General features: G+C 43.5%; 2 protein-coding genes across 2 annotated transcripts in view; one reads left to right on the top strand and one right to left on the bottom strand.

The window, feature by feature from the left end:
• DYTN (dystrotelin) overlaps positions 1–10746 on the top strand; it is a 34974-nt gene extending 24228 nt beyond the window's left edge. The window contains exons 14-16 of the mRNA XM_079978488.1: positions 269–722; positions 5148–5302; positions 10661–10746. Coding sequence (XP_079834614.1) covers positions 269–722; positions 5148–5293 — 600 coding nt within the window. The 3' untranslated portion in view covers positions 5294–5302; positions 10661–10746. The remainder of the gene's footprint in view (positions 1–268; positions 723–5147; positions 5303–10660) is intronic.
• On the bottom strand, positions 10701–18694 carry FAM237A (family with sequence similarity 237 member A; the record flags this gene model as incomplete). The annotated part of the gene is made up of 3 exons (XM_079983384.1): positions 18521–18694; positions 15006–15428; positions 10701–10846 (listed from the first exon to the last, which is right to left on the bottom strand). The coding sequence occupies exons 2-3, from the start codon at positions 15412–15414 to the stop codon at positions 10701–10703; spliced, it is 555 nt and encodes a 184-aa protein (XP_079839510.1). The 5' UTR covers positions 15415–15428; positions 18521–18694.
• Between the last annotated feature and the right edge of the window lie 516 nt (positions 18695–19210).

The raw sequence follows: 19210 nt of genomic DNA, 5'->3' as shown, positions 1-19210 counted from the left end.
AAGGGATTGAAAGTGACGTTCAGTGATTGGATAGTTACAGAAAGTTGTTACAGTTACGTTGTACTGGAGCTCTATATAAGCAGGCCGGCTGAACCCTTCAGTTCAGTTCTACCCGTCCAAGGGAATTTCCAGATTCCTTATTGCATATCCAAACCACCCATTCAGTGCAACCCTTCTCTATAGCTTTTTCCGAATGATGATTTCCTCTCTCTCTGCACATACATGAACGTTTTAAGTCACATCTCATATTTCCTTTGCAAACTGGTAGAACATCGCCATATGGAGCAAGGAGCCCTTGAAGGAAAGAAATCTCCAGACTGGATCTGGTTGCCCTTCGTTAAAGACCAACCATGTGGAATATTCAAAATACAAGTCTCCAGAGCTCCTCTCCTCTTGGATTAAAAGGAAGTGGCTTTTGGAACCACAGGGTGGTCTTCCTGCCGGAAATGCAAGAGGATCACCAGAGAACACGCTGAGAGCCCAATTCTTCCCGAACGCTCCCCCTGAGGCTGCTCATCATGAAAGCCCCCAAGAGAGAACTGCTTCACTAACAGACTGCTCTGAAGCAAACAGGGACCATCTCAGTAACGGGAGTAGGAGCATAAGCCCTAACTATTCCACGGCAACTGAAGCTCTTCACAATGAGATGCAGATGGAGGAGGAGGAACTGCAACAGTTAATGATGAAGTTGAAGGACGCCTTGTCTCCCCAAGTATGGCAAGGTAAGAATTCTCAATGCTGCCTGGATCATCAAAGGGCTTGATTTGATTTGCGACTCAGTCTTAAATTATTGTTATTATTATTTTTATTCTATTATTTATACCCCACCCATCTGGCTGGGTTTCCCACGCCACTCAACAGAATATTAATAATAAAAAAGCGATAAAACATCAGAAGTTAAAAACTTCCCTAAACAGGGCTGCCTTCGGATGTCTTCTAAAAGTCAGATAGTTGTTTATTTCCTTGATATCTGGTGGGAGGGCGTTCCACAGCACTACCAAGAAGGCCCTCTGCCTGGTTCCCTGTAGTTTCACTTCTCGCAGTGAGGAAACCGCCAGAAGGCCCTCGGCGCTGGATCTCAGTGTCCGGGCTGAAAGAGGGGGATGGAGACACTCCTTCAGGTACAGTGGTGTCCCGCAAGACGAATGCCTCGTAAGACGAAAAACTCGCAAGACGAAAGAGTTTTTCGTTTTTTGAGTTGCTTCGCAAGACGAATTTCCCTATGGGCTTGCTTTGCAAGACGAAAACGTCTTGCAAGTTTGTATCCTTTGTCTTGCAAGTTTGTTTCCTTTTTCTTAAAACCGTGCATTCAGGGGGTGCAGTTGCGACTTGACTTCGAGGAGCAACTCATAGCACGCGGTGTGGTAGCCTTTTTTGAGGTTTTTGAAGACTTTGGTGATTTTTGAAGCTTTTCCAAAATCCGTGCTTTACAAGACGAAAAAATCGCAAGATGAAAAAACTCGCAGAACGAATTAATTTCATCTTGCGAGGTACCACTGTATACTGGGCTGAGGCCATTTAGGGCTTTAAAGCTCAGCACCAACACTTTGAATTGTGCTCGGAAACATACTGGGAGCCCGTGTAGGTCTTTCAGGACCGGTGTTATATGGTCTCGACGGCCGCTTCCAGTCACCAGTCTAGCTGCCGCATTCTATTTTCCATGCCACAGCTACGCAGTGGTTATGAAGGAGAAGATGTCTGCCTTCTCCTGGCTTATCACGGCGAGGCCCCTTGTGGAATGAGGAGGAGGAACGATCTCCAAGTCACGGAGAATAGCTGTCAGCTTCAGCGCCTGTTTCTTAATAAATAAACCACCCCTGGACACCAACATATTTGTGCTGCCGGGTGATATAAATCTAGTCTAGTGGATGATACTTTCCATTGCTATAAATGGGTACGTTACTAATCCAATCCATTGTGGATCATCTGAAGTTATTGGGATTTAGCCCATGTAGTAGAGTTTGAATCCAGCCTAGAACATCCGTCCTAAATCCAGGCATTCTACCTAACCAGACTGTGGACCTGTTGGTTAGGGATCTGTGACTGCACAAAATATATCATATCTAAGTCATTATGCAGCAGAGATGTTCAAATGTCATAGGGAGCTGTGCTGAAGAAACCAACATTGCCTATAGAAGTTCATGCCACAATACAGCCTCCACCAATCTGACGCCATCCAAGAATTTTGGACTGCAATTCCCATCAGGCCCAGCTGGAGGGCACCAGGTTGGCAGTATAGTTCAGGGCACAAAAATGTACCAAGATGCATTTTAAAATATATATTTAGGATGAAATATGTTCAGAAGTATGAACTTAGAGAGAAAATGGTACTTTGTGAGAAACATATAAATATTCCCGCAGGTTTTGTTTGTAAAAAAAAATCACAGATCAGTGCAGAAATTGCATATATGGGGAAACTGACACAGACTATAAATAAGCTGATCTTCCCATTCCTACCTCAGACCATTCTCTAGGTGCCACGGGTATTAGTAATCTCTATTAGCCAAAACAGAGCAGAACTGCTTGAACAGATTTTGCTGTTGTGGTCAGTGCAGCAGGTACAGCGGTTGGGTGTGGGAAATGGCTTCTACCTAGGTTAAAGGTAAAGGTAAAGGGACCATTAGGTCCAGTCGTGACCGACTGGGGTTGTGGCGCTCATCTCACTTTATTGACCGAGGGAGCTGGTGTACAGCTTCCAAGTCATGTGGCCAGCATGACTAAGCCGCTTCTGGCGAACCAGAGCAGTGCACGGAAATGCCATTTACCTTCCCGCTGGAGCGGTACCTATTTATCTACTTGCACTTTGAGGTGCTTTCGAACTGCTAGGTTAGCAGGAGCAGGGACTGAGCAACGGGAGCTCACCCCTCGCAGGGATTCAAACTGCCGACCTTCTGATCAGCAAGTCCTAGGCTCTGTGGTTTAACCCACAGCGCCACCCGCGTCCCGCAACCTGCCTAGGTTAAAGGTAAAGGTAAAGGGACCCCTGACCATTAGGTCCAGTCGTGGCCGACTCTGGGGTTGCGGCGCTCATCTCGCTTTATTGGCCGAGGGAGTCGGCATACAGCTTCCAGGTCATGTGGCCAGCATGACTAAGCCGCTTCTGGCGAACCAGAGCAGCGCACGGAAACGCCATTTACCTTCCCGCCGGAGCAGTACCTTTTTATCTACTTGCACTTCATGCTTTCGAACTGCTAGGTTGGCAGGAGCAGGGACTGAGCAACGGGAGCTCACCCTGTTGCGGGGATTCGAACCGCCGACCTTCTGATCGGCAAGCCCTAGGCTGTGTGGTTTAACCCACAGCGCCACCTGCGTCCCTAGGTTAGGATGGTCTAAAAAAGTGGATTAGAAAGGTATTGAAGAGGAGCCCATATGGTCATCCATCATTGTATATTGACTTGGGAATTGTTGCCAAACCCATTTTCCAGTCGGCACAATCCACTTCTCCTATGGAAACCCCATTTAATGGCAAGAGCTTGTGCACAGCTTCCATCCATTCCAAGTCGGCTTCTGTAGGAGAACTTCCTAGTGGGCCTATCTGCTCAGTCTGTAACTCCAGAGAAGTTGGTGGGTGTCCATGATCTGAGTGGTACGGCCCTACTTTCAAATGATGCCCACATTTGCATTCTTGGATGTTGCTAGTGAATATGTCAGCTTTTCAACTTGTGCCCTGTTGTTTTAGCTTTTGAAGCACCTACTGAATGTCATTCATGCCTGTTTTCTGGGAACAAGATTAAGTCTTTTGGTGTCATTATTTTTCACCTTTTAGATAAGCTTCAGGAGCGCTGTGTACTCTTTCGTACCCAAGAGGTTCCCATTCACTTGTGCCCCTCATTCAGTTTAAAAGATGCAAATTTCATTCATTTCCCTGGTGGCAAAATTATTTTTTAGAAGGCATCCAGAGAGTACGACACGGGGGGTTCTAAGTCCCTTTTTCAAGAGTGTGATTTGTGGCACCTGCTGATTTTATAGGCTCATTATCATATATTTGAATGTGCTTTCCTGATCAAGTGTGTTATTAAGTAGGCCTCTTGTGTCACTTTAGAGATGCAGCAGTTCTGTCTCCACATAGCAGCGTACTTTGAACCGATACCTCTTATATTGACATTTTATAAATGAGGGCCAAAAGAGGATATCTTTCTTTTAAATACTCAAACTTGCTAAGACTGCTCTTTGCTGTTATGCAGTGCACCAGTGTACTAATGAGTTTAGAGTAACGTTCTGCAGTCTCAGTGACCCTTATGTTAATCAGAATAAATCAAGATCAGGTATAGCAATTAGCGCATTCTTTTGGGTATATGCTCACACTTCCATTACTTCCTCTGAGTAATTATATTGGCTTATCTATGTAAACAGGAAAGTGGGTGGTGCTGTGGTCTAAACCACAGAGCCTAGGGCTTGCCGATCAGAAGGTTGGTGGTTTGAATCCCTGCGACGGGGTGAGCTCCCGTTGCTCGGTCCTTGCTCCTGCCAACCGAGCAGTTCGAAAGCACGTCAAAGTGCAAGTAGATAAATAGGTACTGCTCTGATGAGAAGGTAAATGGCGTTTCCGTGTGCTGCTCTGGTTCGCCAGAAGCGGCTTAGTCATGCTGGCCACATGACCCGGAAGCTGTGTGCTGGCTCCCTCGGCCAATAAAGCGAGATGAGCACCACAACCCCAGAGTCGGTCACGACTGGACCTAATGGTCAGGGGTCCCTTTACCTTTATAAGTAACCAAATTACTAGTAGCAGCGTCTTGTTCCTGCTTCATCCATCCTGCCTGCAACTGATTGCTTTCTGGAACTCTGCGTATGCTCTGCTAAGGTCTGTCTAAGGTCCTGCAACAGGTCAAAGTTGCAAAACACCATCGTTCAGCCCAGACACTGAGATCCATTTGCTCGTTGGCACTAAATCACGGTTTCTAATTGATTTTATATATGCAGTTGTTTGAATATGTTTTTATTCTATAGTGTGTGATTGCTTCACAGTACTGCAAAGGAAGCTACTGTATTCATAAATGAAATTTATAACCAGTACAATAATTATGAAATCTCAGTCTTACATGGGAACTGAAAATTCCTTGCTCTGCATGAGAAGGCAAGGATTTGTTTTGTTTGTTAAAATGTGCATTGGAGCCACATATTATTTCTGCGCTCTCTCTCTTTTCCAGGTCAGCTCTCTGTTCTTAAGGAAGGATTGTTCTTAACAGCTAAGAATGTTTGCAAGTCTTTCTCTGATCTTATCAGCCAAGTAACTTTGCCAACTAGGAAATATGGTTATGCTGATATTGGTTCTCCTGCCTCCATCACTGCTTGATTGCCTAAGGTAAAAAAGACAGCTACATAATACTAATTCTCCAAAAGTGTCCAGAAATTCATTTAGCGTTAGCTGACATGGTTATATTCTGGAACAGAAGATTTTCATGCCATGCTACATTCAAAACTTCTGTACAGTAGTTTTTCTCTCTGGTTTTGTATTCTAATTTTAATATTAATATTGCAATGGCATATTAAACCATCATAGATTGATGTTAACATTTTTTTTTCAACGTTCCTGTCTCCTGTCACATGAGTTTTCAAGAAACAATATCTTTAGGTTAAGTCCAATCAACTGAGCACTTTTACATCATCCCAATGATTTCAGTGACAGAATAAAAGCACATCCTTCAGACTTCCGGGTCGGCGCCATCGCCGAATGGCGGACTCCCTCCGAGCTCCGGAGGGAGTCGGCTGGGTAGGGGTCGGGTCCTGCCGTGCCGGCGACGCGGGGACCCTCAAAAACCATGGGCGGAGATGCCCATGGACTTGGTGACTCGGCGGGCACCGTTTGCGCCCTCCCGACCCGCGAAGGAGCCTTTTTAAAGGCTGCGGAGCGGGTGACGGGGGGGTGTGGTGCTGTGAGTCCAATGCTTCCCCTGCCCAGCGAAGCCGCATGCCATTCGGCGGAGAGCAACGACTTCTTCTTTGAAAATTTCGGATTTGGACTAAAAGGAACAACCCGTGAGTAAATTGATTGGACTTAAAAGGGAAATTTGATCTTTGAATTTGGAGCGAGCGGGGGGAGTGCAAAAAGGAAGTCCGCCCCCCCCCCCTGTTGTAGATGGCTCAACGCAAGGATTTGACAACTAAGATCGAGAGATGAACTTGTTTACCTGAAAAAAAAATTTAACTTCACGAAGGGAAATTACAATAATTGTGCTGGAGGAGAAGACTGATTTGTGGGAACTAAAATGCAACCCCCCCGGGAACCGGGAACGATCCGCTATGAGAGACTGGTGAAGAGACACAGAAACTTTGACAGCTGTCAAAGTAGCTGTCAAAGCAGGAAAATAAAAGAGAACTTTGTTACGATGGCTTTGCTGGTTAGATTTGTTACAATTTGGACATAAATTATTGGAAATAAAGGCAACAAGTTATTTGACTTTTGGGTCTGATTTTGAAAGAAATTAAGTTACCATATTCCCTCTAGAGGGAGGCTGGGACATTGCAACAGTAGCAGCAAGTGGAAAAATACTATGAATTTGAGCAGGATCTGTTATCTCTTGGGAAAGCTGCAAAAACGAAGCATTATTTTGTCTACAGAGGTTTCTATACTAAAGGAGACAATGGATTTATCTATTGAAGAAAGGAAGGGACTTGACGCAAGTTATGTTCCTGAATAACAAAAGCCTCTGTGGAGAACAAGAAGTTTCTGAATTAGAAGGTTTCTGCAGCAGAACAAGAAAAAGCAACCTGAGGAATAAGAGCTGGACCAAATTTGAAGCCGCAGTATTTGGAACATCCAGACTTTAAAAGGACCAAGAAATAGAATTTAAGTTAGACTCTTAAACATAGAGGTCTGGATGGAAGAACAATGACTTTTTCTGAGAGTTTTTTCGAGATTGGACTTTCTGAAATTAAAAGCTATCAAAAGACGGCAAAGTGGAGTTGAGATATAGACGTGGATACACCAGGCTGGCAGTAGACAATGGATGAACTTTGGGGATTGGAACCGGGGAATGGGGGGGGGGGGGAGAGATTTGGAATCCAAAGGCTGTAAAATTATATATTATTTCTTTCTTTTCTTTTTTCATGTTTGTTGTTTGAAAATAGGGGAATTCGTGGAAGGGAAATGGGGTCGATCTTAGAGAATTATATAAAATATAAGGAGAAATGGTTCATTAAGATAAATAAGATAAATTAATTTGGAATAAATGGGTTATTTAAAATTACAAATAAGGTTTTAAAATTTGGGGTAAGAATCTGTGGAATCAATTTAAGGGAAATGGAATACAAGAGGGGGAGGGGGGGAAGTCCGGGAAAGATGCCACTGAAACCAAGTGTAAATCATATTTGTTTTTTCTTTCTTTCTTGCTATCTTTCCTTTTTATTCTGGAAATTTTTTAATAAATATTATTAAAAAAAAAAAAAGCACATCCTTCAATCTTTTCCTAAATGTGGTTAACAGTGGCCAGATCTTTATGTAATATATATATATATATTAGGTAATATAGTAAGGATGATTTTTGCAAACAAGGAATGATTGGTCTGAGTCTTTATTATTGATACTGTTACTTTTTTATGTTCTAAGATTCTCAAGACGTGCTCAATACTTGCATATACAAATATCATCAATGAATATACTCAGACTGTAACCCATTTTAAGGGAGAACCCCTAAGCATCCAGGAAGGGTGTCTGGAAGATCATTAGATAGGGCAGACCTCCCTTTCCCTAGTCAGTAGGTCCCCCTGTGTGGTGGTGATAAGTTCTGCCACCTTTACTGAACTGTCCTCAGTTTTCCAGGGATAAGAAGGACAAAAAAGGATGGTGTAGATCAGGGTGGACTGGGAGAGGCTATAGATCTGTCATATCTAAAGCTCCATCACCTGCTTCTTGGGAGAAAAGCAATGACAAACCTAGCCAGCATCTTAAAAAGCAGAGACATCACCTTGCCAACAAAGGTCCATATAGTAAAAGCTATGGTTTTCCCAGTAGTGATGTATGGAAGTGAGAGCTGGACCATAAAGAAGGCTGATCACCGAAGAATTGATGCTTTTGAATTATGGTGCTGGAGGAGACTCTTGAGAGTCCCATGGACTGAAAGAAGAACAAACCTCTCCATTCTGAAGGAAATCAGCCCTGAGTGCTCACTGGAAGGACAGATCCTGAAGCTGAGACTCCAATACTTTGGACACCTCATGAGAAGAGAAGACTCCCTGGAAAAGACCCTGATTTTGGGAAAGATGGAGGGCGCAAGGAGACAGAGGACGAGATGGTTGGACAGTGTTCTCGAAGCTACTAGCATGAGTTTGACCAAACTGCGGAAGGCAGTGGAAGACAGGAGTGCCTGGCGTGCTTTGGTCCATGGGTTCACGAAGAGTCGGACACGACTAAACAACTAAACAACAAAATCATTCCCAAGACAAGTCCTTAAACTGGGAGGTGGGACCAGAATTGGTGCATCCTGTTTCGCCGCCTGAGGCAAAAGTGTCATCACGATTATGCCACCACCCCTGCGGCCTCCACCTCCCTCCACTCAGGCTTCAAAGGATAAATGAATATTTTCATAGAATCCTAGCTTTGGAAGGGACCCAAAGAGTCCCAAGGCCCTGCAAAGCAGGAATAAGAGCTAAAGAATCCATGACCTCTCGTTTAAGAACCTCCAAGGAAGGAGAGCCCATCACCGTTGTTCCCCTGTCAAACAGCTCTTACTGTCAGAAAGTTCTTCCTGGTGTTTATTCGGAATCTTCTTCCTTGTATTTTGGGTCCTTCCCTCAAGAGCAGCTTTGGGTTCAAAACATCAAAGAGTCCTTTGACTCCTTAAAGATTACCTTGCATTTTATTTATTTATTAACATTCTTATATTACATCGGTAAACATTGTCATATTACATTACAGGACTTACTATAATATAATTTCCAACATGTATATAAAAAATTATATACAATTTTTATAAACCTTAGAAAGAAAATTAAACAAAAGAAAGAAAGAAAGAACAAAGAAAAAACAAACATATTTTTCCAGAAATCATATACATACCAACACACTAGACTTCCTGTCTTTCCTGTTGTATATTCCTTTTTTACAAATGAATGTACTCTTATTATTGTATATTTCTTTACATATTATCTAATACATTCCTATATCAATATGTGCTCTTAGTCTTATTTCTCAACTCAGTCTCACTCCAACGTCAATCCAATGCTAGCATAGATAGCAAATCTTTACTGTGTTTTTGAACATATGTTTCATATCTATCTCACTTTTCCATAAATTTTTGCTTTGAATTGCCTCTCAGAGTATTTGTTAACTGTGCCATTTCAGCAAATTTTTGTAGCTTGTAATGCCAGTCCATTATTGTCGGGGCTTCTTGTTCCTTCCACCCCTTTGCCACCAAAGTCTGAGCTGCGGCAGTTGCATATAAGAATACCTCCTTAAAGGCCTTTGGGATGTCCCTGCCAACAATGCTTAACAGAAATGCCAACTCCTTAAAGATTACCAAATGGCTTGTGGCAAATAATGGTGGTCTCTAGGCCTTTCAAGATTACATTACTGTGGGCGTGGCTGTCCCTTGGGTTTTGTTTAAATCAATAAATTCAGTGTGAAACCACAAAGTGTGACACAAGGAACATAGTACAGTGGTGCCCCGCAAGACGAATGCCTCGCAAGACAAAAAACTCGCTAGACGAAAGGGTTTTCCGTTTTTCGAGGCGCTTCGCAAGACGAATTTCCCTATGGGCTTGCTTCGTTTTCGTCTTGCGGGACCTGACATCTTTCCGCAGGGCCTGCAAGACAGAGTTGTTCCACCAGGCCTTTGGTCAGGGCGCAGCCTGACTCCCTCCTCTGGCAACCTGCACAGAATCTTGCTTAATTAGTTGCCATTAATTTGATTTTAATTGATTTTTATAATGAAATATTTTTAGAATGTGTGAATATCTGATTGTTTGATTGTTTGATTGTTGTTAGCCGCCCTGAGCCCGGCTTCGGCTGGGGAGGGCGGGATATAAATAAAATTTATTATTATTATTATTATTATTATTATTATTATTATTATCCAGGAAAGGTCACAGTTTACTGTTGCAGAACTTGACTTTGGCTGTAAGGTGTGCATGATTTGTCTGACTGGGGCTCTTCTCCCTTAGAGAGACCTCTGTCTTATGCATTCTGATATACAAGTGATTTTTATTTTTACTTCTGTGCAGCTGATTTGTCAGCATGCATGTGGGAGAAGCACCCAATGGCAAGACTTTAATTGTACCAGCCAGCACCTGAAGATGAAAAGGATTGTATTCTCTTCTTTTCTGCATTGGGAAGCCAGTGCAAACGCCCCTTTCTATTGCCCCCCCCCCCAATATCATGGAAGTTATACATGCAGAACCAATAAGTTGGCTAGCTACTTACAAACTTATTAAAGAAACAGAATTCCCAGGCTTCATAATGAAATAAAATTTTTTTAAAAAGCACCAACCTCCAGTTTAACAAAGAAAACATTGTTCGGGAAAAGTTAGTTTCAACCAAGTACCATTGAAAGGAATGAAATGGGAGTCAGTTGCAAAGAACTCCTAATCATTTTAATGGGATGTAAATTTACAACGAGTTTTTGCTAGATTGTACTTATAGTGTACAGGCAGTCTTTTCCCACGAGAAACAACTTCAAATGCAATTAAAGGCAAAAACCGAAACGGTAACAGTATTTGTTTAAAGGGAGAAAAGAGGGACGGATGAAGAATGCAACTGTACATCTCTAGAAGAGTTTCGCCTTCATTGTTAAATATCCAGTAATTCTTCCGAGTGAAGCAGACCTGCTCTTGTGCACATGGATTCTTATTAAGTTTTCTTTCAGTTCTTTCTTTTTCCATAGAGGAGTCATCTCAATTTGTGAAAAGATGCCTAGATGTTGGGAGGGAAAGCAACATAAACATGTATTTCTGATGCACCTGGAAAATGGTACTTTTCCTGACGTTATCATGTCATTTCATGTTTAATTTCATTCCATGGTTTAGAAATATACCTTATTTGATATGATAGCTAATTTATAAGAAGACCGTGGGAATCGCCGAATGAGTTCTGCCGGCGGAAACTGTGCACAAGGACTTCTACTTATGCTGTGATGCTTCCCTGAGCTCCCCAAAATTGGTTTGGGGGTAGGGAAGTTTGGCAAAACCTTGGAACAGAGTGCAGGGGGTGGACTGGGGAACATTGTGTCTGGCAAGTCAAAATGCTTGCACTTATGGGACAATCAGAGGAGTGTGATGCTTAATCCCTCCCAACGGACATACTTCAAATCATCCTCACTGTTATGTACTGAGTTGAATAGGATCCAAAATGCAGCAGTCTGATTGGTCCTAGAACAATGCAGCAGTATGATTGGTCTGCAGGAGCCACCCAATCCAGCTCCAGGTGGAAGTGAATCCACCACCTGATTGGCCTACAGGAGAATTCCGGAATTAGCCAATCACGTGGGGCCCATTGTGTAAATAATGTATATAAGGCAGACATTCTGGGGGGAACTTCCATTTCTCCTCACCACTATGAGCTGAATAAAGAGCATGAAATCCACTCTCGACTCTGAGTATAGTTCACTGATCATGAGATCAAATGTTGCATGTGGTAAAATAAACCAGAGTGAATGAAACTGCTGCTCTTCACGTGCAAACTTACACAGTGTGCAAGGGCTTCCCATTTAGTGTCCGAGATATATAAACGAGAGATTAACATTAATTGTCGGCAATTTAACAGGGATAAGTGGGGAAGTACAGCACTTAATTTAAATTAAGTATTTCATGCCTGTGGCTGCAAGTTAGGTTAATTAACAAGTGTTAACAGGTATTTAATCTATGTTAAAGTGATTTGCGTGGTAAATGAACATGGATTGGATTTTCCCTCACCTGTACACTTCCTTGGGCATTGGATGAACTTGACACGCACAACATTCAGATGACCACCACTAAAGCTACAGTGAATTAATCAATCAGTTGAGTAAGGAAAGAATCAGGACAAAATATCAAATCTAACTAAGCATGAGATTAAAAACAAAAAAGCTCAATAATTTTGGGGTCTTCCTAACACTTTCGTTGTGTCATGGTTTCTTACTTTTTGAAATATGGCAACCTTAACCTATCGAAATGAACATTTTGCACAGCTCTAGCCATTGTGAAGCTCAGATGAAATAAAGATGCTTCTGCTATAATGGTTACCATGCTTAAGAATCTGCAGTTTGCTTCCTTTTTATAAGATGCTGGATAATACGTTTTTCTGTGTTGTGTGGTCCATCGGTTTTTCTTTTTCACCAGTTAATCATGGAAGTGGATGTTTCTGTTAAATTAGCATGGACTGACTACGTAGTGAAACAAAAGCCCAGCTGAAATTTAGATAGCCTGATTTATTTCCTTCTCATTTAGGAGCTAGCAGAACCGTGGCCCTTGTTAAGTTTGCAGCTTTTTAAAAATAAAATGAAATAATGATTATATTTTAGTTCACCGAGTCTATGATTTAACACTCAGGCTGAATAACATCATTATTTTACAGTTCCCATTTGCTCAAACACCTGCCATTATTCACATTTTACTGACAGAGATCTGAGACTGACAAATAGTGTTGTTGTGATTCTGGCTCTCTCCTAACCATAATTAATACGTAGGGAGTCAGTTTTGTGTATATGTGTTCTTGTACTTCCTGGAGCTAACTCAGCCCTTCTTATTGCAGTTAAATTTATTGGTGCCAATGTGAACGATGGTTTATGCCAGCTAGGGTTTCAGAATCTGAACCTGCAAACTAATATCTAATCAATCTAAGCACACATCCTATATGAACTGAAATCTAGCAGATATTTTTTGGGGGGAGAAATACTTATCAGTCCGGTAAAATGTGAGCAACATATCTTTGTCTACACATTCTCTGTTCAAGCAACTGAAAGGGGAGCAAAGGCAGTCCCTTTGAAGGAACTTGTTCAGAAGAAAGTTTCAGCTATGTTAATGCCCACCTCGTGAATCTTATGAGCAGCCAAGCGATTTCTCCAACCCCACTGAGATCCCTTTGATGCCTGCTTTGGTTGCATAGTTTTCAGCATGTATAACCCATGACAGAAGTAATCCCTGGATTTCTAGAATTGTGCCACCATACAAAGGGGACACAGGTGGCACTGTGGGTTAAACCACAGAGCCTAGGACTTGCCAATCAGAAGGTTGGCAGTTCGAATCCCCGCGACGGGGTGAGCTCCTGTTGCTCGGTCCCTGCTCCTGCCAACCTAGCAATTGGAAAGCACGTCAAAGTGCAAGTAGATAAATAGGTAAACAGTGTTTCCGTGCGCTGCTCTGGTTTGCCAGAAGCGGCTTAGTCATGCCGGCCGCATGACCTGGAAGCTGTCTGCGGACAAACGCCGGCTCCTTCGGCCAATAAAGCGAGATGAGCGCCGCAACCCCCAGAGTCGGTCACGACTGGACCTAATGGTCAGGGGTCCCTTTACCTTTTACAAAGGGCACAATTCAATTACAGTGACAACTGTGCTCCATCTATAGTAATAGATTTAACGACAAATTTAAGCCATGTTTCTGGTTCACATTGATTTCACTTTGGCCAGGACCTCTTCTGACATTGCCACTAGTTGCATGGGACCTAGGCCTCGAGTCCCCTACAAAACACTCGTGGGCACCATGGCACCCTAATGGCACTTACCATGCCACCTTTCCCCTCCCAATGTTATTATTTTAATTTGAAGGTTTTGGGGGGGAGTTGCTAGATTGGAGAGAGGTTACCTATTTGTTAGTTTGGGGGGCTTTTTATGCCTGGGTTTTATTTGTTTTAAAGTGTAGGTGCTTTACCTGGGTATTTTGTGGGGTGGCGGTAGTTCTATGCACCCCAAGTGTTTCTTCTGTCTTAATTCTACAGTGGTGGTACCTTGGTTCCCAAAAGGCTTGGCTCCGGAACAAATTGTCTCCTGAACACCGCAAACCCTACTGATGAACACCCAGCCCAAACCCCCTGATGATCTCTCCAACAGCTGCATGTAGATGTTGAAAAGCATGGGGGAGAGCCCACAGGTGAGAGCCCAGGGGTCTGAACACTCATCCCCCCCCCACCACTTTCTGAACACGGCCCAGGAGGAAGGATCGGAACCACTGTATAACAGTGCCCCCAGCTCCCAGCCCCTCTAGACGGTCCAGTGCGACCAAGGCAGTTTCAGTCCCATGATGAGGCCTGAATCCCAACTGGAAGGGATCCAAATGGTCTGCTTCTTCCAGGCGTGCTTGGAGTTGTTCAGCAACCACTCGCTCAATCACCTTGCCCAAGAATGGAAGATTTGAGACTGGGCAATAGTTGGCCATATTGGCAGCATCTAAAGATGGTTTTTTAAGAAGCGGTTTGATAACCGCCTCTTTCAGGCGGGTCTGGGAAGGCTCCCTCACAGAGAGAAGCATTCACCACCCCGCAAAGCTTTTATAAGGATGGGCAAGGATAAAGGAGACAGGTGGTTGGTTTCACTCGTCCAAGCAGCCTGTCTACATCCTCGGAGGTAACAGATTGGAACTGATCCCATGCAATTTGACTAGACAGGACTCTAGCACTCTCCCACCCCAGCCCTGCTCCCACGGTGGAGTCTATATCTTCCCGAATCTGAGCGACTTTATCTGCAGAAAGCTTAGCAAAATCATTGCAGGAGATCATGTGGCCCGTACTGGGCCCCAATGTAGCAGGTGGTTCCGCTAAATTGCGAGCCTCCTGCTGCTGTTTTCTGCAGATGCAATAGAGGCGGTGAAGAAAGTCTTCTTCGCCGTCGCTACCACCACTTGGTAGGCTCGACACTGAGCTCTAACCCGTGTCCAGTCAGCTTCAGAATGAGTTATCCGCCAACGGCGCTCTAGCCGTCTCAGTGATTGTTTCATTGCCCTCAGATCCATGGAAAACCACGGATTTCCAAATGTGCCCCCAGGTACAAAAAGATTGAGAGCAAGCCCATGAAATGCCTCCTTCGCACACCTGTCTGACTAGGGTTGATAAAAGTTCTGGACATTGCTGCTACCTTCCTGTCCTCTGGGTGCAGAGTACTAACCTTGCTTACTCAATATGAGCCAAGACAGGAGAGCTGCAGTTTGCCTCTGGGATTCATCCAACTGCCTTTTCCCTAAGCCGTGGGTTCTGGAGAGTACGCAGTCCATGTAGATATCCCAGAAGAGCTGGGCCAGGTGCCAAAACAAAGCCCCGTGCTTCAAGTCCTCAGACGACTTCAGGAAGATCATAAAGTCCCAAAAGCCACTGACAGAGTCAGAAACAGGCGGCTTCCTCATCTCCAGCAAGACAGCTGAGGAGGATTCCCAGCATTTGGGATCAGCTCGGCCAAGAGCCATGGGGTCCATCTGGCTATGGCAGAAGAAAGGCGTCACATGAAGCAAACCCACAATGAAAAGGAAGCGGGTGACTCTCATGTTGCGGAAAAGCTTTCTTGTAGTGCCAGAATCCATTGATTTTCTGGAACCTGTCAAGAGCAAAAATAGCATAATAATCCCCAAACCGTCTTAAGAAAGTACTATAGCTCCGTGCTAGAACATATGCTCTAAGATCAATGCCTGGCTCCTCTAGATAGGTCTGGGAAAGACTTATGTGAAGTCCTAGAATCCAAAGGCACTCAGTGCAGAGGAACCAATGATCTGGCACTTCCTTTGTTATTGCGGTCAGGACCGCAATACCTCTTTCCATATGAACCTACCCAGACTCTGAGATCAACTTCTGAGGCCCTCCTTCGTGTGCCGCCTCCTTGAGAGGTCTAGAGGGTGGCAACACGAGAATGGGCCTTCTCTACAGTGGCTCCCCATCTGTGGAATGCTCTCCTGGAGCCTTCATTACACATCTTTAGGCGCCAGGCAAAAAAGTTCCTTTTCAACCAGGCCTTTGACTGATCTGTTTGACATCCTATACCCTTTTAAAATGTGGCTCTTTTTTGGGGGGGGTGTTATTGGGTTGTTGTTTTTATTCTGATTATATAAATTGTAATCTTTTCTGTGAATCACCCTAAGACCTCCAGGTATAGGGCAGTATATAAACTAATTAAAATAAAATAAAATAATAATAATAATAATAATTGGGCTGAGGATGCAAATATGCTGCTCATTTAAAAGGTAAAGGTAAAGGGACCCCTGACCATTAGGTCCAATCGTGACCGACTCTGGGGTTTCGGGGCTCATCTCACTTTATTGGCCGAGGGAGCCGGCGTACATCTTCCGGGTCATATGGCCAGCATGACTAAGCCGCTTTTGGCGAACCAGAGCAGCACACGGAAACGCCGTTTACCTTCCTGCCGGTATATATCTACTTGTACTTTGACGTGCAAAGTACATTTCAGTTAATTCTTTTGGCTGCAATCTGACACAGAACTAAGTATACCCAATTCTGTGTTGGGATGTGGCGCCTAAGAGCAGTTCAGCCATGAAACAAGGTGAGAGTTGCATAGCCCTGAGAAGTTGTGACAAGCTCCTCTGCCATGAAAAGTTGAGACATGTCCCTTTGGTTTTGCTGTTGGGGCTATTCTGACGGGAATAATTTCTATGAGTGATGGGGAGCCTGTGACCACCCAGATGTTGGACTTCAATTCTTACGGAGCTTCAGACAGGATGGGCAACTGCCAGGGAAGATGTTCAGCAACAGCTGAACAGCTCCATTATCTCCATCCCTGGTTTAGAGCTACCTTGTATTCCTGCAAGCAGCCACATTAGATGAGCCACTGGGCCCTTCCAAACATCTGTCTCCTACACAAACTCTCCTGTTCTTTTGCTCTTCTTTTCAGCACCATGTCTGTTCCTATATAGCGGTGCTGCTCTCTGTGGCTGGAATACTCTTTTTTCCTGTCTCAAGCCACTTTCCCCTCTTCAATTTCTGTGTTCTGCACAGCGCCAACTGCATTGTTTCTGCTAACAGAGTGCAGTCCTCTCAGTATAGTTATTCACTATGGGATCTCTGAGCAAAAGGCATAACACCCTATGATTTTATTTTAACACTTTTGATTTGCTTTCATTTTTGCAAATCTATGCCTTCTAAGTCCTTCAGAATAAATTTATTATTAGTTTTTGCACCTTGAACATTAGAATAAAATCAAAATATATGTAATAACTGCTTTTGAAACTCAGGTATATAAACAGCAGCTATTTCTGTGCATTACTCAAATATATATTTTTAAACTTGTTTTCTCTCTCTTATAATAAGAAATATAGAATCTATAGTTGGCAAATGCTGTATCATGACATGTTTATAATGCAGAATAGATGCATTCATGGGTTTACAGCTTGCCGTATTTCTAAATTTTAACATGAGTCCGACCGGGGAGAAGGGTGGGAATAAAATCTTGTGCATTCATATTGACGGATAAGTGTATTTGAATTCCTCTTCTGGAACAATAAGAAGCCTCAACTCACTTTTATAAAAACAACTATATTCCTGCTTCTAAATGCAAGCGAGATGCTTAAGCTTTGATACATGCTCCTTGTATATACATACCAGTCTTTTTACGCATAATCTCTATATGACGAACAAGTACTTTATGGATTATGAGCTGTACTTTAGGTATAGGAAAACCCTTCATTGCCACCCCTTTCTTTTCCATTGCCCCCCCCCCCCTGCCTTTGCTATCTCAGCTAATCAGGTTTACAAATATATTTGGTCCTTGCTAAATTGGAAGTTAAAGAGGCAGAATTCCCTCTTTCTCTCCTAATATCAAACTCGGGATGAGTGTCACCAGGATCATAGTGCAAACTGAGGAAACAACAAAGAGGTATCAACAGGACTGGGAGAAACGAAGGGTTTATAGAAGTGTAAAGAATCTTTAAAAAATAGCTAATGGGGCAACCTCCATCCCCTGCCCCAAACAACCCAATGATGACTGAGCAGGCGTAGAATATAGGGTGAACTATAGAAAAGAAAAACAGATGGGGCATGCCCTACGTGGAGGGAAGAGCTGTCTAGAACCATGAAGAGGAACATTCCTTTGATGAAGCAGAAGACACTACAAAATGTTGTTGCTGGTCTTACTCGTAACATCTCTACCTTAAGAGAGGACGTTTAGCTTTTAAAGCTCAGGAGTGAAGTATGTTTTGCATTTCTTGCTGCCTGTTTCCTGCATTCCCCAGTCCTATCTCTCTCTCTCGCAGTTCCTTCTTAGCAGTAGTTCTTATACCCTGTGAAGGCTGCTTGAGACACCAGTAGCCCACACTCCATCACTGTCTAACGTAGCGGATTGTGCCGCAACACACTACCCCTCTGGAAACAAATAGTCCTCCAGTACTTTACTGATCAACAAATGTATTATGCCATAGGCTTTCATGAACTAGTTTTGATTTTTGCTTGAAGGTGGGTCAAATTTCCACTGGCCCTCCGCTCCTAAGCTCTCTTGCACACCTTGGAAGCAGCAAGCAGACTCTACAGCTGCTAAAAAGAGCATCAGACTCTGACTGTGTAAACGCCACCTGCATGCCTGACTTCTAGGAGCTCTCCTTGGTGCTGAAGCCAACACAAGCTCTTGTGTTTTTCTTTCAGTCTCTGCTCTGGAGGAAAAAAAAGACTTACAAGAGATCCACTTACCTTCCTGAATATGGTGCGTGGGGGGGGGTGTCTCTTCTGGAGACTGAAATTGCACCCAGGGGAAGCCTCTGTTCCAACTTTGTCTCTCCTGAGAATTGTAAGGCAGTATTAGACTTATGCCCCCCTCCCCCCCCTTTATAAAGAAGTGGGAGTGGATAGCTTTTATTTGTCTTGCGTCAAAGCTCTGTGCAGAAACCCCCCCTCCCCTTTCAGGTTCAGTCCCTGAAGCAGACTGTTTCCTGGCCCTCCTACGGTTTACGGTTTATTTTACAAGCACTTAAAAGAAAACTTGTCATCGATTTCACTCAAGAGATAATGCAACGACTCGGCTGAAACTGTGCAACCACCTGGTATTTCTCCACTCCCAGCAGCTGCTGCTAGTGGACAGCAGTAGAGTGGGGCAGTAAACCACCACCTGAATTGCCCAGGTTCAGAATTCCTTGGTCAATTTTAATGGGGACTTTAATTTTTAACAAAATTTACTATTCACTCAGAACACTAAACCAAAATTAAACATCCCTCTATCCTGTTGGTTTCAAGGAGGGAGATTTAAACAGGCACATAACTCTCCCCTTTTAACCAACTGAACTAAAAAATGCTTAATTTTCACTGGATCGTGTTTTCTTTCTTTCTTTCTTTCTTTCTTTCTTTCTTTCTTTCTTTCTTTCTTTCTTTCCACTATCTCAGCAA

Source organism: Podarcis cretensis (genome assembly GCF_951804945.1).
Source record: "Podarcis cretensis genome assembly, chromosome: 1".
In the NCBI taxonomy this organism is placed as follows: domain Eukaryota; kingdom Metazoa; phylum Chordata; class Lepidosauria; order Squamata; family Lacertidae; genus Podarcis; species Podarcis cretensis.
Note: the sequence above shows the minus strand (reverse complement) of the source record. Positions and strands in the feature narration are given on the sequence as shown.